Source organism: Eptesicus fuscus, chromosome 10 (assembly GCF_027574615.1).
Source record: "Eptesicus fuscus isolate TK198812 chromosome 10, DD_ASM_mEF_20220401, whole genome shotgun sequence".
NCBI classification, from domain to species: Eukaryota; Metazoa; Chordata; class Mammalia; order Chiroptera; family Vespertilionidae; genus Eptesicus; species Eptesicus fuscus.
In genome coordinates, this window is record NC_072482.1 from 76,768,005 (window position 1) to 76,789,899 (window position 21,895).

Below are 21,895 nucleotides of genomic sequence, written 5' to 3' on the forward strand. Positions count from 1 at the left end.
GTCTAGTCTTTTTGATACTAGCCGTTCTAACCGATGTTAGGTGATATCTCTTAGTTTTGATTTTCATTTTCCTTATTATTAGTGATGTTGAGCATCATTTTAAAATGTTTTTTAATTGATTTCAGAGAGAAGGGAGAGGGGGAGGAAGAGATAGAAACATCAATGATGAGAGAATCATTGACTGGTGGCCTCCTGTACACCCGCTACTGGGGATCGAGCCCAGGCATGTACCCTGACCCTGAGTCAACCAGGACCTCCTGATTCATGGGGTCAATGCTCAACCACTGAACCACACCAGCCAGGCTCATTTTATTAATGGTTTCCTTTTAGTTTGTGGTCCAACTTCTTTGTTTTTTCTTTTGTTGCCTTTGCTTTTGGTGCCATTTAAAAATGGTATAATAACACATATTTCATTTTATAGCTGGATTTCATATTTAATATAGGGAAAACACCTTTGCCAATAATATAAATCTAGTAAAACTAACTATCCTATATAATAAAAGGGTAATATGTAAATAGACTGAACGGCAGAACAATCAAACAACCAATCAAAGTGTAATATACTAATGATATGCTAAGGCTGCTCAACTGCTCACTATGACATGCACTGACCACCAGGGGGCAGATGCTCTGACCAGTAGGTTAGCTTACTGCAGGGGTCCAGCTGATCGGGACTGAGGGAGATGGGACATACACGCCCTGGAGCCCTCCCACCATCCCTCCCCAGCCCGATTGTGCACCAGTAGGGTCCCTCAGCCTGGCCTGCACCCTCTCACAATCCAGGACCCCCTCAGGGATGTCGGAGAGCTGGTTTCAGCCTGATCCCACAGGCCACTCTCCTTGGGAGGGTGACAGATGGCTGGCAAGCGCTGCTGTGGTAGTACAAGCCTCTCCCGATCGAGACTGATTGGGTGCGAGTTCGCGGCAGGCACAGTGGGGCCAGGATGAGCGGGAGCGGCAGGTAGGAGCTGCAGGCGGCATTGGACTGAGGGTTTCAGCCCGATCCCTGCAGGCCACCCAGAGGGACCCCACCTGTGCACAAATTCGTGCACGGGGCCCCTAGTACTATTATATTTATGTTACACTACATGCTAGCTTGTATTAACTCATGTAATCCCTCTAACAAACCTATGACATAAATACATTTCTATTTCCCATGTGAGACACAGAGAGATTGAGTTGCCCAAGATTACATGTCAATAAATGCTGAAGCTGGGGTTTGAACTCAGGCAGCCTGACTCCAGAGAGCAACCCTTAATCACTACACTACTTCTAACTCTCATTATCTTTGCTAATGCCACATTGTTATGTGTATGCAAATATCCTTAATGGATCTCAATGACAGATATTTATGTTGTTCCCAAATGTTTGGTATTTAAAATAATATCATAATATAGATTATATCAGCACACTTATCCAAGCATTCTCTCGGTATCAATTTTTAAAGATGAGGTGGATGAGCTTACATTACATTTGAAAGTTTGCAGAAAGGCTGTGTCCATTTCAAGAGCTGCCACACTATAAGGCAGTGTCCATTTCCCCATATACCTACCCTTGGCAGCACCCTGTATTATCATCCTTTCTCATATTGCCCGTCTCTTAGGTGTCTGATGCTGCTGAATTTTACCTGAGCCTTGTGATCTTGAAAACAGTGATAGTTAAAGAAATCCTCATATATTTGAGTTCTGGGAAATGGGCTTATGGTATATAACTACCCTTCCTCATATGACTTAGATAAGACTCACAGAACTCCCTCTCTCTGAAAACCCCACTCCTGCTCATTTACCTACAAGGCTGGGCAAGGCCAAATCCCCATTCTTTGCCTCCTGAATGATTAACTAAACTTCTGTCAGTACAGATCAATCAGAACAAGATGCTTGCTAGCCAAATTTTGGTTAAGATTCTCCCCTCCCCCCCACCAGGTGCCTGAACTTTAGTCCAGCCTTAGCCCTTCCTCAATAGCACCCCCTCTAGACTGGCCTCAAGGTGAAACCTTTTCTGATCTTGTCAAGTCCATTCATTCCAAGTCCTCATACCCAATTCTTTCTAGTCTTGTTTACTCCTTTCTCTCTCTCTCTCTCTCTCTCTCTCTCTCTCTCTCCTCTCTCCCTCTCCCTCTCTCTCTCTCTCCCCCTCTCTCTCTCCCTCCCTCCCTCCCTACATATATATATATGTATATATATATATATATATATATATATATATATATATATATATATATAAAACTAGAGACCCAATGCACGAAATTCGTGCAAGAGTAGGCCCTTGAAGCCCCAGCTGCCTCAACCCGCCCACTGGTCGTTCTGCTGTCTGGCCTAATTAGCATATTAGCTCTTTATTATATAGGATAATACTATTGCCTAAATCATGAAACATCTGTAAAACTTATAGTCAAAGGTTTCTCCCCATTACAATAACTTCCGAATAGATTCTCTCCTTATTAAATCCAGATTTGTTTTTTTATTTGCTAGGTCAAAACAGCAACAATGAAACAGCTTGTTTTATTTTGCTTTTCTTTGTGTAGTTTGGTTTGCTTTTCAAGCGTAATTATTGGCTATTTTTGTTCTTTCTCATACAGTTTATAACCCACCCCCGATTTGCTCAATCCCAGCTGACTTTGGCCATTTGTTCCCAGGAGATCCAGCCACCACGGACATTCCAACACCCCTGGGTCTCACAGCATTTCTTCCATGAGTTTGGGTTTCTACAAAGCCTCCATCATGTACCCTGAGTGAGCCACAGCAGCGCCAGCATGCAGTTCTACACCAATTTAATCCACACAGAGGCTCTGGCTTCTTCCCCCACTTTCCCCTCAAACAATGTAACATGAAAGGATGTTTGGAGAATACACTGGACCTTATGTGGATGTAAATTCTTTGCATGATAGTTCCTTGAATGATTGAAATGCCTCTTCCTAAATTCACCAACCACTTCATTACATATATCTACATATATAAAGTATATATATATGTATATGTATATATGTGTATATATATTGTTGCTAGTATTATAGATATCTCCTATCTCCCCTCCCTCTCCCCCTCTTCTCCCAACCCCTACCCCTGCCCCCAGGTCTTCACTACCCTATTGTCAGTGTCCATGACACCAACCACTTCTTAATTCTCAAGTCCAATGCACAAGTTGCGCTTCTTAATGTACTTGAACTTACTGTGATATGTAATATCATAGATCATTACCTCTTTTTGAGATGTCTTCCTTCATTCTTTAGTTTACCTTTTCCTGGTTTATTTCCTATTTCTCTGATTACTTCTTGTCAGGGTTGTTTTTCCTATGCCCTCCTTAAACATAGAAAGTTCATAACATTCCATCGTTAGAGTTAGAGAGCTCATCTCTTCTCATAGCTCCAACCACAGCTCTACTTTGAACTCCGCCTCACATTTTCAGGTACCTGTAGGTCATTGAACATCACTTCCCCAGAATATTAAAAGATAACATGCTCAACGCTAACTTTATTGCCTCTTTGTTCCCTCATTTCACCACCTCCATCCTCAAACTGCAATTACTTTATTAACAAACTTAGATCTCAGCTACAATGTGTTCAGCTCAATTTCACATATCCTAAGAGCAGGAGTAATCTCCATATCTAATTGATTTCCAAGTCTTCTAAAATATTTCTCAAACAGTCCTAACCTCTTCTTCTCCAATGCATTTGCCTTGGTGCAGTCCTTCAATATCTCTGATGTTGGGCTCGGCTGGTGTTGCTCAGCGGTTGAGTGTCACAGTCTAATTCCCTGTCAGCTCACATGCCCAGCAGCCAATGAACCACCAATGTTTCTATCTCTCTCCCTCTCCCTTCCTCTCAAAAATCAATAAAAGCATATTTTTAGAAAGTATCTCTGATATTGGGGAGATTCTTATTGCAACAGCCTCCTACATGATAGTTGTAATCTCTCTCTCTCTTTCTCTCTCTCTTTAGTCTCAATGTTATTTCCCTTTAATTCCTTCCACTTCTCCAGAGTTTTCTTCATTGCATGGAATTATGAGCACATCACACACACCCTTGCTTAGAGCTCTTTAGTAGTTTAACTCCTATTTGATACTCAACATGATAAAGAGGCTTTCCATTGTATAAATGGCACTTGCCTTTCCAGTCGCATGGCCTTCTAACACACTCATTAGGTTTTATCTAAATAAAGTTATATAGTGATACCTAAGCGTTTGCACTTGTCTATGGTTTTATAAATTTTTATGTGCTCTTCCTTTTGCCTTTCCCATTTTGCCTTCCTGGTGAACTCTTAACACATCTTTCAAGATTCTGTTAACACTTCCCCCTTTGAAATGGTCCCTGACTCCACAGTAAGGCATCCTCATCTCTGGGATCCCATGGTGCTGTGTACAAATCTTCATCATAGCACCTCTTACAGTGTCCTGGGGAGCATCTCACTCCCTGAACTCCTTGAGGGAAAATACCCTAGTCCTCTTAGTTATCTGCAGTGCCCAGAACAGTACCTGACATATGACAGGTTTTCAATGGATACTTGCAGAATGAGTTATATGGTAGGAAGTACTCAAGATTCTGAATTAAGTCAGCTGGACCTGTGCTGCTCACAATCATTTGGGTGATTTTGATGAATTTTCTTTTGGTTTCAGTTTCTTTAATATGTGAAATGAGGAAGTAGAGCTAGATCATCTATAAGGGCCTCTCCAGCTTTAAAACTCTGTGGTTGACACTACTGTCTATGACAGAGGTTGAAACATATTTTACCTGATCACAGAATGTTTAATCAAAATTTAAGAATATTGAAAAAAAGGAGAAATTTCACATAAAAATCTGAATTTCCATTATATCTTAACAAAGCAGATAATTTGACTATATTAGGCCAAAATTCCTCAAAGTCCACATCAGCTATAGCTGAATCATACTACACTTTTAGATGGAATGTGTGCTTCGACTTGGCAGAATGCCCATCTCTCTCTATTACTCCCCTTTTACAGGGACAGAGTATAAGTTGCTGCTTATTATCACACTTTCACTGTAGTTTTCTTCAATAAAGATGAGAAATAAAAAATATATCTCGCCCCCATTTCTTTGTTAAAAGTAAAAAATGAAAGATAAATCAAGAGATCCTTGCTTCTTATCCGTGGCTGCCCTTATTTTTGTACTTAAGTATGTGTATATAGCACCAAACAAACTAGAATTTGCTCAGGTGGTACCAATGCAAAATATTCTGGGGTTGCTTTTTTCCCACTTAAGTGCATCTGGATTTTTGATGTCCTGGGGATCCTTTCAGAAAATAATGTTGCTCTAATATAAGCAAAGGCCAAGCCAATTTGGTGAGGTACTTATTTCACTTGAAGAAAGTGGTGTTTTTTTAATCTAACAATTACATTATTGTTTAATATTTGTTACTAGAAGACTTTCTGCTTTTTTTCAAACCCTGTGCAAAATATGCCCTGCCCTTCCAGGATGCTGAGAACGCCCTGTGTGCTATGAAGACTTGCCTACTAGCTGAGCACACGGAGATGACTCCTGACTTATTCTTCCTTTGTTCCTGCCAGGATTGCTGATTTGCGTTCGCAGTTTTTCCTGGAACTGTGAAATCGGTCTACTGCAGAGTCAAGGGTTAGGAAACAAGACCGGAATGAGCTGATGGGGCGGGTTGAAAACCTGAGTCTAAGGGAGGCCGGCATCAGCAGATAGAGAAGACAGCTGCCCTCCATTTCTTTCTCTTGATTTTTGCACGCAAGCTAAGGCGTTCACCATCTGTAAGTCAGACACCCCCCCACCCCCACCCCGCCCCCCAAATACCTCCCTTGCAATTTTGCTGATATGCCCATTCCTTAGTTTGGAATCAGAAGGGGCGGGAGACGACCGCTGTCACTCAGCACCGCGGCCCAATGGGAGAAAGGCAATCCCCGCCCCCTTCCTGGGCTGTATCGTGGGCATGCGCAGTGGGTGTCCCATCGCCAACACCCAGCTGCTGAGAACTGTAGCCAGGGGCTCCGGGGCCCGTGGGAGCCTGTTGTCGGCGTGGGAGGAGGTGGAGGAGGAGGAAGCCGAGGAGGCTGAGGTAAGACGAGCATGGGAAGGGGCCCCTGGCCGGACACCCGCGGTCCGATGTCCCTGCAGATGCTGCGCCTCCTTGTTTATACGCCGTCGTCAGGTGGCCGCTCTGCGCTTTGCGGCTGGCGCTCGGGGGGCGGAGGGCTGGGGATCCCCAGCTCCCGGCGCGCCCCACGCCCCCCAGCCCCCGGCCCGCGGGTGAGCGGCGCGGTCTGGCGGCCCGGCCGGTGGAGCCGGTCCGGCGCCTGCAGCCTCGCCGCCTTCCCCCGGCCGCCCGGGCCCCGCTCGCTCGGGCGCACCTGCGGGCTGTGCGCACCAGGGCGGGACCGGCCGGGAGCCAGCCCCCGCCAGCTCTGGAATCCGGCTTCTGCCTCGATCCGGACACGAACTGACCTCTTCCTCTTTTTAACCCACTGATTTAGAAAACACATTTTAAAGTTCTCCTTCCGGATCTGGAAGAACTGAGCATATAGGGCTACAGTAAAGGGACCAGACACCTTTATTCAGAGGCTCATTGTGGTCGATTTGCTATTTGGCTTGATTAAATCTAACCCTCCTTGACGTTCTCAATACATGTCATGAATTGGTTTCTATAAAGACGTTTAAAAATACATAAAGTATCTCAAGATGCCTCCCCTCTCTTGTTTTCTAGATGGTTACTTTATTTAAATTCAGACATAAAGAAACAACATTGCTTTTCTGGTCAAAGGCTATATTTTTCTCTCTTAAGTTTCTTGGCATTTGCCTGGCTCTCATATGCATACATTCAGTTTGTTTAATTTCCATCAATGCATTCTGACTAGAACTATGTGTAATTTAAAACTTGTACAGAATCTGGAAGAAAAGGAAATGGTTTTGAAATGCTGCTCTGTTTAGTAATGTTGGAGGTGGCCTGAGCCTCAGGGGCATGAACTGATAACAGAGTTAAAGTGTCTTGTGATGTGGGCCAGCCTCTGCGTTACGGGCCACTTTGAGAAGTTCGTCTCAAACTTGTGACTAGTTAAGAATTATGCTGTAGTTTTAAAGTTTCTGTAGAAGTTAATATGACACCATATTAACTGATTAAGGTCTACATCATTTTTCTTCAATATTTTACTTCTCCTGCTCCCAATAAAAAAGTCAAACCAAAAGTTTTGTTTAGGATACCAGACTTTAGCTAAGTGCTGGAGGTTGAAAAGTATATAAAACATCTGCTGTAAGTATGGGTAAAGATTCCACTTAATTTGGAAGTTTAGTGTATGAAAGGGTGAAAATAATCCTTGACATTGTGAACGGAAATCAAATAATATAATAGTTTAACAGATGGAAGAGCTGAGCTAAAGACTGTGGTTAATCTCTCATATTTATCTTCCAGAGGTAGGGATAGTTATTAAACAATACTAAGTCCTTGGTCGGCAAACTGCGGCTCGCGAGCCACGTGCGGCTCTTTGGCCCCTGGAGTGTGGCTCTTCCACAAAATACCATGGCCTGGGCGAGTCTATTTTGAAGAAGTGGCATTAGAAGAAGTTTAAGTTTAAAAAATTTGGCTCTCAAAAGAAATTTCAATCTTTGTGTTGTTGATATTTGGCTCTGTTGACTAATGAGTTTGCCGACCACTGTACTAAGTAGATCATTTTATATGATGATTAGCACTATGATGCACTAAGTTAGAGAGATCAATGGATTGTTGCAGGGATGGTGACCTCTCACTTCAGATCCAGTGGCCACTGAAGGCTTCTCTAGCATGTGACGAAATGTTGCGAAAAATGAGCCAGTCACATGGAGCTCATGGGAAGAAGCGTCTTTAGATAGGAAGTGGCGCCAAACACAGGCCTAAAGGCAACAGTAAGCCTGGGCCCTTCAGGATCTGAAAGAAGCACCAGAATTCAGTGTCTTAGAAATAGTGACATTTACTCTCAAACTGGTTGTGTGTTCTTAGGAAATAGGTCCATTTATTCACTCTTTCTACAAGTATTTATTAAGCACCTATTGTATAGCCAGGTACTGAGAACAGAGCAGTCTACAAGATAGACTGCCTGCCTCATTAATTGGATTATATAAAGACCTTTAAAGATACATAGAATGTTTCAAGATGCCTCCCCTTCTTGCTTTTTAGGTTGTTACTCTTTAAAATCAGACGTGAAGGAAAAAAACAACAAAACTTTGCCTTTTCTGTCAAATGCTATATTTTGACAAATATATTCTTACATTTGGGGACACGATGTGGAGGGAAATCCAATGCTGTATGCTAGTGCTCACCATTAAGAAAGTGAAACTGACTATTTTTACTGCTTTGTCCATGCCCCAGTGTTTAATGTCTTGTCTAAGATAGAGATCTCTTGTTGCCAGTTCCACTGGCAGCTGAAAGGAAATTTGTGAGTGCCTGTAGCTGCAAAGACCATGTAGATACTAATCAGAGTTAAGAGTATGACTTGGAGATATGGAGGGGAGACTCATTTGTATATATGTGTGTTTGTGTATGTGGATGGAGGAACCCCTCCCCTCGCACACATGCACCCAAGAGAGTAGAAGAGAGTACATAAATAAGAAAAAAGGAACATTTCCTCATCCAGTGTGTTTGTGTTGGCTGTGAGCCAGTTTTTCTAGAGCTTTGTTGATAAGAGGGAAAGGAAAAAGAAAGATGTCATTGAGCCAGGAGAAAATTTTCTCTAACCATGTAGTAGAATATTATCCTATCTAATAAAACAGTAATATGCAAATTAACCATCACTCCACTACACCTATAAGCCACACCCACTAGCCAATCAGGAACTATGCAAATTAACCCAACTAAGATGGCTGCAGCCACTGAGTGAACAGGAGGCTTGGGTTTCTTCAGCAATGGAGGAAGCCAAGCTTTCCACACACCCTGGCAGGCCCAGGCCTCCACTCAAGGCTACAAAGTTTCAATTATAGAAGATAAATAAATCCCAGATACCAGAGCCTCCGCTTGGGTCGCCGGGGGTCGTGGCCAGCCTGCAAACCACTACAGGCCCCTCGCCTAGGCCGCCTCATGCTCCAAGGGAACCCCCACCCTGATCTGGGACACCCTTCAGGGCAAACCAGCTGGCCCTCACCCGTGCACCAGGCCTCTATCCTATCTAATAAAAGAGTAATATGCAAATTGACCATCACTCCAACACACAATATGGCTGCCCCCATGTGGACACAAGATGGCTAGCAGGGGAGGGCTGTTGGGAGGGACCAGGCCTGCAAGGGAGGGCAGTTGTGGGCGATCAGGCCAGCAGGGGAGGGCAGTTGGGGGGGACCCAGGCCTGCAGGGGAGAGCAGTTGGGGGGGACCAGGCCTGCAGGGGAGGGCAGTTAGGGGTGACCAGGCCTGCAGGGGAGGGCAGTTAGGGGCAAACAGGCTGGTAGGGGAGCAGTTAGGCATCAATCAGGCTGGCAAGGGAGTGGTTAGGGGGTGATCAGGCTGGCAGGCAGAAGAGGTTAGGGGCAATCAGGAAGGCAGGCAGGCGAGCATTTGGGAGCCAGCAGTCCTGGATTGTGAGAGGGATGTCCGACTGCCTGTTTAGGCCCGATCCTGGATCGGGCCTAAACGGGCAGTCAGACATCCCTCGAGGGGTCCCAGATTGGAGGGGGTGCAGGCTGGGCTGAGGGACACTGCCCCCACACACACCCCCCATGCACGAATTTCATGCACCAGGCCTCTAGTTTGGCTATAAAAGTAATGAAGTATTGATTCATACATCAATATGGATGGGCCTTGAAAACATACTGAGAGAAGAAGCCAGTCACAAAAGAACACATATTGTATGATTCCATTCATATGAAATACACAGAATAGGCATACCTATGAAGATATAAAGTGGGTTAGTGGTTGCCTACAGCTGGGGAGGTTGGAGAGCAAGGGGGAGTGGCCGCTTATGGGTATGGACTTTATCTTTAGGGTAATGAAATGTCCTAAATGTGATGTGGTGATGGTTGTACAACTTGGTGAATGTTTAAAAACACTGTTGGATTGTACACTTTATTATTTTTTTAAATTACAAATGTACTAAATAATGCAATTTTTATATATTTTTAAATATATTTTTATTGATTTCAGAGAGGAAGGGAGAGGGAGAGAGAGATAGAAACATCAATGAGAGAGAATCATTGATCGGCTGTCTCCTGCACGCCCTCTACTGGGGATCGAGCCCGAAACCTGGGTATGTGCCCTTGATTGGAATCGAACCCGTGACCTTTCAGTCTGTAGGCCTATGCTCTATCCACTGAGCCAAACAGGCTAGGGCTGGATTGTACACTTTAAGTGGGTAAATCATATGATATGTGAGTTATATCTCAATAAAGTGCTTCTTGAAAAAAAATAGATGCATAATTTTGAGATCCAATTGGTGGTTTGTAGATGTTTAGTCTCATTGAATCCCCAGATCGAGTCTTGTTCTGTCTGGGCCCAGAGCTTCAGGTCACTGCAGGCCCAAGTCCAAAGCTGCCTGGAACTTTCTTCCTGCTACCCTGCTGCAGTGGTTCTGCTGTCTGCATTGAGGTTTTAATTTCCCTGTTCACGAAATTGGTTTTGGACCTATCTCTAGGACGTGGTGAGGTCCAGAGGGCCCAGAATAGATAAATTGGACCTGTGGACCAATGCAGAAGAATAGCATCAAAAAGCTCCCAGGACACATGTCAGTGTTTCAGGCATGGAACCAGTACGGTTGTACCCATCTCAACAGTTGGGTACATATTTGCTCTATCAGGAAGATGTTTGTACTTCCTGCCAGCACTGACCCTTAGAACAGAAACACATATTTCCTTGTGGCCTCTTCTCCCCTTCCAGAATTCTGCAGTGGTTTCTTATCACAACACATTCAAACTAAACCGGCGTGTAGGGCCCGCCCTCTTCTGTGACACTAGTTTTGTGTGGGAGCCCAGCTTGAGTAGTTTTGGAACCAGAACCCTGCGATTGAATCCCACCTCCACCTGGAGGATGGGTTGGGTTACCTTTCCAGTGACTTCATCTTTATAAACCACAGTTCTCTCATCGTTAAAACAAGGTGTATTTGCCATTACCTACTTTAAAGGGGAGATTTTGAAAATTGTATCAGATAGTCTTTGTGAAATGCTTTTCATTTCACAGATGTGCAATAAATGTTAGGTCATTCCTCTCTTTCTTTCGGTGTTGTCTCTCACTTGTCCCAGCCGTGAATCTTCTGGCTCAGAAGTTGACCAGGAACCTCTCCTTCCTCTGGTGATTGACACAGTGTGTTTGCTCTGTCCACATGTTCTGGGTCTACCCGCTCCAGGTTTTAGTGCTTTGCCTTTGTTGTTTTCCATACCCAGGTATCTAAGTCTTATGCTTCTGTTTCATGAATTCTTTCTAGATAAGGGCAATAGTGATATTTCCTTTCCATAGTCCTTGTCAGTATTGACCTTTTCTTCACTGGTTTGTATTGTTTTTGTTGTTTTACATGACTGACTTTATCCTTTCACCTAAAAGACAAACTTGACTTGAACAAATACTTTACCTTTGTTGTTGTACTTGCTTGCAGCTCCCAAGTGCTTCTTTAAAAATTTTTTTAAATTGATTTTAGAGAGAGGAAGGGAGAGGGATAGAGAGAAACATCAATGAGAGAGAGACATGCCCCCTACTGGGGATCAAGCCTGCAACCTGGGCATGTGCCCTGACTGGGAATCAAACCATTACCTCCTGGTTCATTGGCCAACACTCAACCACTGAGCCAGGCCCAAGTGCTTCTTTTAATGCTGGGCCGCTAGCAAACTCGTGGTAGATGGTTGGCTTACAAATTGACCACCTACAACTCTGCAGTATTCAGGGCACACTCAGTGAAAAGATGGTGTAGGAGTAGTTGAAATTCTTTGTTGTTCACAGTCCTGTATATAGGACACCCCTTTTCATTCTTTCTTTTCTAACTCCCAATGATGTGGTGTGGCTAGAAGAAGAAAAGAATTTCATCTTACCTCCTTACCATAGCAGTGGCCCAGCTTAGCTTCCTGTCCTAATGCTGGCCCTGGAAGAGGAGAGTTGTTCTTGCTCTATCAGGAAGATGTTTGTGTGGTAAGCATTTTACAGGGCATTGCTTTCTTCCTCGCTTGTTGGCTTTGCTCTTTCAAATTTGACCTTCTTCCTTTTGATCTCTAAAATTAGAGACCATTAATCATATGTTCCTGAGCTGTATGTTACATTAGAGTATTGAAATTCCTGGGGGTAGCCTGAAGTCTGTATTCTGTTTAATAAATATTTAAATATCTGTTCTGTGCCCGGATTTGTTTTAACTGTTGGAGAAAGATAAATAGCATGTAGGCCCTGCCTTAAAGTTGCTCACAGTTTAAAGACAAAATATATAAACAAATAAAATTATACACAGTAAAAAGGACTTAATAATTCTTCCTTAGAGAAATCAGAGAAGTTCAAAGGGAATGTACAATTGGAACCTTATTTTGTTTAACATGTTTAACTCTACAGTGTCTTATAAAGTTTAGTTTTGTTGATAGACATAGGGGAGAGATTTCAACCCTGTTAGGTTAATCGAGTTTATATTTGCAACCTCCCAAATTGACTGTTTGGAAACTATAAGTCAATAACTTTCAAAATACAACCATGCAACTTTTTTTGTTGTTGTCGTTATTTAGGTGACTGCTTAGAAAACTGTATAGTCCACCAACATCTGATGAAATTAGTGACTAAGCAAATCAACCATGTCTTACACGCCAGGAACCATTGGTGACCCCACTCAGCTGGCCCAGCGTATCTCTTCCAACATCCAGAAGATCACACAGTGTTGTAAGTTGAGTTTTAAATTGACTTCACTGTTTGTTTTCAGTTGTTAGCTGAACTTGGTGGAGATTAAGAAAAGGACAACTACTAGTGCTTTAGAGATGGAGGAGTTCCTTTAAGAACAGATTTTAGAAGGCTAGAATTCTTTAGATTGAATATAAGAAATAATTATAGCCCTAGCCAGTTTGGCTCATGTTGACCTGCAGATTGAGTCAGGGCACATGTCTGGGTTGCTGGCTGGATCCTCAGTAGGGAGCTTGCAGGAGGCAGCCAATCAATGGTTCGCTCTCATCATTGATGTTTCTATCTCTCTCTCTCCTTCCCTTCCTCTCCGAAATCAATAAAAATATATTTTAAAAAGAAATAATTATATATAGAAGAGATAACATTAAACTGCATTTTTCTTTAGAGCTTTAGACACATAATATAATTTTATCTTACCTTATAATAGACAAATATGCAAATTGACCGCACCTTCGCTACGCCCAAGCCACGCCCACCAACCAAGCCACGCCCACCAGGAAACCGTTGCAGGGACGTTGGGGTGTGGCAGAGCCCAAGGCCGGGAAAGCCGCCCGAGTCTTTCCCGGCCTTGGGCGCCAGCGGAGAGCCTGCGCCGATCGCAGGCGACCACTGGGGGTCGGCTCCTGCGATCGGTCGCAGGGACGCTGGGTGCAGCCGAGCCCAAGGCCGGGAAAGCCGCCCGAGGCTTTCCCGGCCTTGGGCGCCAGCGGGGTGCCTGTGCCGATCGCAGGAGACCACTGGGGGTCGGCTCCTGCGATCGGTCGCAGGGACGCTGGGTGCGGCCGAGCCCAAGGCCGGGAAAGCCGCCCGAGGGCGCCAGCGGAGAGCCTGCGCTGATCGCAGGAGACCACTGGGAAAGCCGCCTTGGGCGCCAGCGGAGAGCCTGCGCTGATCGCAGGAGACCACTGGGGGTCGGCTCCTGCGATTGGTAGCAGGGACGCTGGGTGCAGCCGAGCCCAAGGCCACCGCCCAGGGCCAAGCCCGGACCCTGAAAGAAGGCAGAAGGTGGTGGCCACAGCCAAGGCCTGGGTCCCCGGTGCCGGCAGAAAACTGGTGCAGGCAACCAGGTGAATGAAGGTCTATTGCACGAATCTTCGTGCAAACGGGCTACTAGTTAATGAATAAAGATGTAAAAAAGTAGATACTTATGTTTGCTTTATAACTCTCTGATTCTAGGTGAGATTAATGAGACTTGACTAAGTCTCACAGATTTGGAACGAGGCAGCACTATCAAGTTTTTGTTTTTTTAATTTTTTTTTTTACTCATTTCAGAGAGGAAGGGAGAAGGAGAGGGAGGGATAGAAACATCAATGATGAGAATCATTGATCGGCTGCCTCTTGCATGCCCCACACTGGGGATCGAGCCAGCAACCCTGCCATGTGCCCTTGACTGGAATCAAACCTGGGACCTTTCAGTCCGCAGGTCAATGCTCTATCCACTGAGCCAAACAGGCTAGGGCTCACGTTTTTAAGGAACGTACGTTTATTTAAAAAATCTGACTGAATATGGTTTAGGTTAATTTTGTAAAGGGTAACTATGTTGTATGTTATTCAGGAGCAGGGAAGAACTAAAGAGGGAACATTATTATCTATTTAGGCAGATATAGAAGATAACTATCTGGATTCTCCAGATTCCTTTGCTGTACCTGTCAAAGACAGAATATTAGTAGTCTGATTCAATGTGGCATGTTATTAGAAATTATTACACCTCAGAATGTACATAAAACAAAAAAAAATCACTATAGCAGATTTGAGCCTATAGAACTTTTGTTTTGTTTTATTCTTTGTTTCTGAATCACAGCTAATCACATACCTGGATGATTCTAGTCATCTTGTGGTCACTGTTTTGACATTCTGGGCATTATCTGGGCAACACTTTTAGAGTGTTATTTTATTTTTCTTCATCCTACTTCTTTAAGGCTACTCTTTTTATCAGAATGTTGACACACTGCAGAAATGAGGACTGTTTTCAGATGACCAAACTGTGTATCTTTACCTAATCATTAACTTCCCAACAATCATTACTCTACGTGAATGATTTAAGTGAGATATCAGTGTGTTTTGAGACAAAGGGAGTAAATTAGATTACAGATGGTTCTCAAACAGTGCCACTGTGCACAGCTGGGTAGAATAAATGCTTATTCTGCTTTGGAGTAATTCTTCTTTTCTTTGGCTATTATTAGAGGAAAAGGAAGTGATTGCTATAGTGTAGAGGTGTCATGTCTGTCCACAGCAGGGACCATAGGAATGGTACATCAGGAATTGTTCCAGTTTGTGCCAGGGCACCAGCATTGTCTCCACCTCATTCTTCCAGCTTCTTGTCTATTCTGATGATGCTCCAAAGAGCCTCTCCTTTCCGTGGCTTCCTTGTTGCTGGTTAGAAATCATGCTGGTAGCCTCAGGCCACCTGTGTGAAAATGAAGAGAACTTGTTTTAATTTACATGTGTGGAAAATCAGGATCTTTGTGTAAGAAAGGAGTCCAGGAGGCCTTCCTCCAATGAATAGGGAAGGTGTCCTCAAGCTAAATGATGCCAGGACTTCTGGGAAGAAGGAGAAATAACTGTAGTGTACTGAGATTTTAGAGGCAGTAGCACTTGGTGGTGTGAAAGATGCATCAGGTGGAGATTGCGTGTGAGCTTGAGATGAAAGGGGATAAGGGTTAACTTAAATCAGGTCATGCTCCTGAGGAAGAGATCAGTTGATCCAGGCAGATGAGAAGTGGTAAATTGGACCAGAGTTGTATATGCATGGCACAGTTGATAGCTGAGTATGCCACTGCATTGCCATTAGGACAGTTTGGAAGTGGTGATTAGACCCACTACTGTTTCTTGTGAAGACTTGTTATATGGGGAGTGTTTAACCATTAGGAGGTACAACCACCACCTTTAGATATTTGAAGCATAATCTTATGTCTTGTGTAAACATAAGAAGCTGCCTTAGCTTAGAATGGAGAAGAGGCTGGTGGTGAGAAGACACTGGGAAAGAGCATTTAAATGGAAGCCACTGCTGGTACTAAATAAAAAGCAGACAAGAGATTAGTATGTGCAGAAAATACGAAATAAAACTCCAGTGTGGCTGAAACACAACACTTGAGGCAAGAGTGACCGGAAATGAAATCGGAGAGGAGGTTGAGCAGGTCACCTAGAGCCTTGTAGGCTATCTGGGGAGTTCAGATTTCATTCTGAGAGGCAGGGAAGAGGCACAATCAGATCTGCACTTTGAAAAGATTGCTTTGGCTTCTCTTAGAAAATAGAGGGGGGGCACATTGGCCATCCCGGGTGCCTGATGAGAGAGATGTGGCTTACACCAGGGTGGTAGCAGTGGGGACAGAGAGAAATGACGGATGTTCTCTGGAGGCAGAGCAAATGGGACTTGCTGATGAATGCAGATGGACTGAGAGAGAAAGAGGAATCCAGGATAACTCGTGGTTTTTGCATTGAGCAACCAAGAGAATGGTGAGCATGTACTGAGATGGGAAGGACTACAGTTCAGAAGTGGGGAGAGTTTTGTTTTAGTCAAGTAACTTTTGAGATGTCTTTTAAACATCTAAGTGAAGCATCTGTTGTAAATACACTGAGTGGCCAGATTATTATGATCTCTGCGCGCATAATAATCTGCCCACTCAGTGTGTGTGTGTGTGTGTGTGTGTGTGTGTGTGTGTGTGTGTGTGTATTAGAGGCCCGGTGCATGAATTTGTGCATGGGTGGGGTCCGGCCAGCCTGGCCAGGGGGAGGGGACATGGGCGGTTGGCTGGCCTGCCTGCTGGTCGAACTCCTGGTCCAGGGGACATTTGCATATTAGCCTTTTATTATATAGGATATACACTGAGTGGGCAGATTATTATGTGTTCAGAGATCATAATAATCTGGCCTCTCAGTGTATATGAATTAGGACATCAGAGTGTCATCAGAATATAAAACCATAGTTCTAAAATAATTGCAAAGGTGTGAGTACAGTTAAGAAAAGAGGACTGGAGCATTAAAAAAAATAGAGGTCAAGAAGGCAAGGAGAAAGCAGCATAAAGAATCAGGAGTGATCAGAGAGATAACAAGAAAATTAGCATTTGGTGGATTTCTAGAAATTTAAAAAAAAATGTGTTTCAAGACTGAGTGAGGCATCATCTGTATCTAATGCTGCTGAGAGACTAAGATAAAAGCAGAGAATTGGAACTTGCAAACTGGTGACTTTGGAAAGAGTGGTCTGATATCCATATTCCAAGTGTAGATGGAGAAAAGGGGGAAGAAGGACCAAGACTTCTCAGAATCCTGCTCACCTCTGCTTATATACTGACCAGAAATGAGATATAGTCACATGACCATGCCTAGCTGCTTAGGAAGGCTAGATTGCAATGTGCTCACTAAAACTGGGTATTGCTTCATTTGAGAGAGAAGGGGAAATCAATATTTAGGCAACTGGCAGATTCTACCTTGGAAGTAGAAAGAGGATCAAAGAAAGGTTGCATTTTTCCAGTCCAAAAGGGAGATTCTAGGGAGAGTATAATTGTAAAAGAACTGTCTTTGAAGGCTAGTGGGGAAGGGGAATGGATCTTTAGTGTCCGGTTCGTCCACTGTACTGAGTTGTGTGGTGTAAACAGAAAACGTGGTGGGTGAAGATGAGGAGTTCCTGTCTGAATAAGCTGTTTTTAAACAAAATAGGAGGCAAAGGCATTGGATAGAGAATGGGAAGGAAGGCTGGTGGAAGTCCATGGAAAGAAGAGAAACTACTTGTAGTTTGGACAACTGAGAGAATTGACATACCTTGGAAACAGAGAAGGGTTAATGGCAGGTTGAGTCTTCATTTGCGATTTGGGGTCATGAATTTAGTGAAACCCATCATTTCTGTATTTTTTCCAATTCTGAGGTTCAGTGTCTAAATGAAGGGCAGTTTAGATTTAGTTAGAGTTAGCTGTTAAAAGTTTAACCTACTATCCGGTGTGTGCCACCGAGCAGGGCTGTGAAAAAAATCACATGGAAGTGAAAGGCAGAAGTGTGAAATTTCAGTTCACTTTTCCCCATCTGGTAATGCTAATAATACTGGATGAGATTGAATAAAATGGCACTTTTGCACCGCATTTGGGTGCTCTTTTCACAGTACATTTGCATCTTGTGAATTTGTGTCTGCACAAATTACCTAGTTTTACAAAAGAAACCCAAGGAGAAACATGCTGTAAATAAGGTGACACCCTTATAGTTAGAATATGTGCATCTTTCAAGTAAAGCTGTAGTCTTCCTGAGCAGTGGGAAAGCTCATTTTTAAATTAATTTTGCTATGTATAGATTAATGAAAACTTGCCCAATATTGGGTTGTATGGTTTAGTTTATACCAAAAAAAGAAAATAGCCATCAAAAAGATTTTTCATTCTTGGAGGAACCCAAGGATAACATTTAGTAAGATGGAAGTTTAGTGTGGTGGTGGTGGGGGGGGGGGGGGAGGGGGTTGCTTGTTTTTTGTTTTTTTTCTTTCTAGTATTTTATTCTGGCAGTTCTGTTTTGCAAAGAATAGGATAGATGAAACAAAATGTATTTAAACATTTTTTTCCCTTAAACGACTTTTTATTAAAAATAATGTGTAGTCTTATCAATTTGCTTTACTAGTGAAATATTTAAACCATGTTGCAGTAATATAATGTATATCAAACAAAATACTTAAATATTATGAATACTTAAATATAAAATATATTTAGACAATAGATTATATTAAAATAATATAACTTCTTAAGAACTTTATTGGGAATTTCTCCGTGGAGCATTTAAAATGATTAAGAAGACATTTTCGTCCTGTGAGAGAGAGTGTTCTGTTGGCTGTCACAGACTCAGCAAGTATTTGTGCTCCCAGTGCTCCTCCTTTGCCCACGGCACAGACGGCGTTCTCTGCGGCTGGCCCTGGCCCTGACACGGCGTCTAGCCTTTCTCCGTGCGCCAGGCAGCCATTCCTCGCAGACTGGAGTTGGCATGTACATTAAACTGTTTGTTATCCCAGGTCTAGAAAGTCATCATGAATCAAAGAAGTGGTTAAATTTAGTTCTCAAACTTTGGCATGAGATGTTCAAAAGTAACATTTTTACGAGGAGTATCAGAGACAAACTCCTACTAGTGACGTATAGCACACAAAAATAAGCAAGCCTTTGGGTGGAAATGGCTGAGTCTGCTGTCTAAGGTAAACCCAAGTAGGGTATTTTCATAGGGGCCGTTTATCTTTGCACAGACAACAAACAATATAGAAAAATTTATTCAGAACACACAGAAAGAACTCATGTTTTTTAACGAAACAGAATAAATGTATTGAAATCTATCACGTAATTATTATTGTTTTTAACTTAAAAAATAGATGTCAAATATATATATATATATTGAGTAGTATATTATTAGTGTATAGCTCAATGAATTACCTGTTACAGCACCACACATGTGATTAAGTAGAACATTACTAGCCCCTGAAGCTCTTCTCATACTTATACCCTCTCTAAAGATAACTAGTGTCCTGACTTCTAACATGTTTAATTTTCTTAGTTTTTAACCCTTTGCACTCGCTTTTTTTCTCGATTCCTGCTACCGATGCTAACCGTGTCGAGTCACACTCGACATCCGAGTGCAAAAGGTTAAGCTTTATTTAATAGAATCAAGTAATATGTTTTGTGTTGGACTTCTTTCTCCCATTATGTTTTTGGAATTCATCCATGTGGTTGCACGTAATGTAGGTCTTTTGTTTTCAATACTCTATATATTCCATATCCACACATACCACAATCAATTCTTTGTTGTTGATGGACATTTGGAGTATTTCTGGTTTATGTTTCTTTGCTGTTATGAACATTCTTGTACATTCTTTTGTTTCATGTATGTAGGAATTGGGTTGCTGGATATGTGTATGTTCAGCTGAAGTAGATACAGCTAAACAGTTACCTAAAGTAGTTGTATCAGGTTATACTCCTACCAACCAGTGACCAGAGTTTGTATTGCTCCAAATCCTTGCCAAATTTGGCATCTACAGTCTTTTACATTTTAGCTATATTTGTATCTCATTGTGATTTATATTGCAATTTCCTCATTAGAATCAGACTTTTTAGAATATTACTTAGGAGAATCAATGAGACCATAGGAAAAGTTTCTAATTAGACTAGCTATATGTGTGTGCATGCACATTTCCTGAAATCAGATGCAAATAGCAGTGTGACTTTGAGTGAGCTGTTTCACTTTCTAGGACTATATATATATATAATATATTTTTATTGATTTCAGAGAGGAAAGGAGAGGGAGAGATAGAAACATCAATGATGATGCCCCCTACTGGGGATTGAGCCTGCAACTCAGGCATGTGCCCTTGATTAGAATCAAACTTGGGACCTTTCAGTCCGAAGGCTGACACTGTCCACTGAGCCAAACTGGCTAGGGCATGATATTCTTATATATATATTTTTTCTCTGGGCTGGGTTTTGGTTTTCCACCTTTAACAGGCTATATTTTTAACCAAAGTTTTAAAGAATCCTGAGAACTCTTATAACATATGCAGGATTATTCTCTTTGTTATTAAGAGACCAATTGCCATATCTGGACCCATAATAAATACTTTTAAAATCCCATAATAGATACAGTCATTCACAAGACCAGTTAGACTTAGGTATTATTTCTAAGTATTAAGAGGTGGGACAGTTGTAGTCACAGGGATTTTGGTGTTAATCATGCCAGAATTAGCCAAGTTACGAATTGGAGGAAATTAACACATAGAAATGATTAACAGCTGACAGTGAAACATAGTCCTTGAGATAAAAGTTTTCCCTATGCACCATGTTGTAGTTAGTCTTCCCATCAGTGCTAATGAGAATCTGGCATTTGAGTTGTTATTTTTGTTTTTTAAGAGTAATCTGAAAGAGGAAGATACAGAGTGGCTAACAGCTTTTGAAAAATGAACAGAGTTGATCCATTGGTAATAAAGTATACTCATCTGAATTTATGTGTTGAGAGTGTTCTGCTAAAATATGCAGGATTTATTACATGGTGTGTGTGTGTGTGTGTGTGTGTGTGTGTGTGTGTGTGTGTGTTTTCCAGAAGATTTGGGAAGGCAGAACTTTCTGGAGAGGGATAAAATATTTGAACTTAAGCCCATGTTATAAAGGTTAAGAGAAGGTGGCTGAAAAATATTTATGTTGAGTCTTTATTGTTTCACTTTTTTAATGCTTAGCTCCTATAGATTATAGCTGTTAGTCCAACACAGATTTGTTTAGAGTTGAAAAAATATTTGTGCTGTAATTAGCTTCTCATTCTGTGTGCATACTTAACTTACTTGTTAATTAGGGCCAGTGCTTGGCTGTTGTCCCCATTAGGTCTTTAGGACTCTGAGATGAAATACAAAGTCAGTATACAAATGTGAGCCCTTTTGTTACTACGAGAATGAATACAATTTTTTTTCATTAGAGTCTGGTGAAGGAGACACTTGTTTTTGCATCTTAACACATGATTGCACAAAAGGGAAGCTAATGTCAACTTCTCTATTTTAGTGCCAGGGCAAGCTTTTCTTGAAAAAACCAGCCCAGTCCTGAGCAGTTTATGAAATTTACTGGAGCTATGTATATTTACCCAGGAATTGGGGATTTTTTTTCCTGTTGGTGAGCATTTTTTGGATGGGAAGGCAATTGATAGAGGAAAGGGAGTTGAAAACTGTTCTCTCTCTTCTCCCTTCTCCTCTCCCTCTCTCTCCTAAAATGCTATTTGATTGGTAGACAGATAGATAGATAGATCTACTTTTAACATCACATATCTGAAAATGTTTATTGTGTTTCTTTTTTCCCCCTTGAGAAGAAAAACTTCAATAGCTTTGATTTCATTGTCATTTTCTTTATGCCTAAGCTGTTGACATTAAACAGAGATAGGTGTGGAAATTGTCTTATTCACGGGAATTTTAACAAAGAGCAACAACTTCTTTTCTCTGGTGACTTTTCTCCTACATGACCAAACATGAGTGCTGTCTATGACAATCTGAGTGAACCCTTTTTTGTTTTATGAATTCTGACTTTAAGATATGACTCCTGGCCATGGCCATTGTGGTTGAGTGTCCTCCCATGCACCAAGGTGTTGGTTCAATTCCCGGTCAGGGCACATGCCCGGATTGCAGGC

General features: G+C 42.3%; 1 protein-coding gene across 3 annotated transcripts in view; it reads left to right on the forward strand.

Annotated features, from left to right (window-relative positions):
* The first annotated feature begins 5,927 nt into the window (after positions 1-5,927).
* STX7 (syntaxin 7) overlaps positions 5,928-21,895 on the forward strand; it is a 37,170-nt gene continuing 21,202 nt past the window's right edge. For 2 of the 3 annotated variants that reach the window (XM_008162445.3, XM_028142069.2), the window contains exons 1-2: positions 5,928-6,032; positions 12,616-12,766. In XM_008162445.3, the coding sequence (XP_008160667.1) occupies positions 12,682-12,766 (85 nt within the window). In that variant the 5' untranslated portion in view covers positions 5,928-6,032; positions 12,616-12,681. Of the gene's footprint in view, positions 6,033-11,919; positions 12,041-12,615; positions 12,767-21,895 lie in introns of all 3 variants that reach the window. The other variant, XM_054721913.1, reaches the window with a different exon arrangement.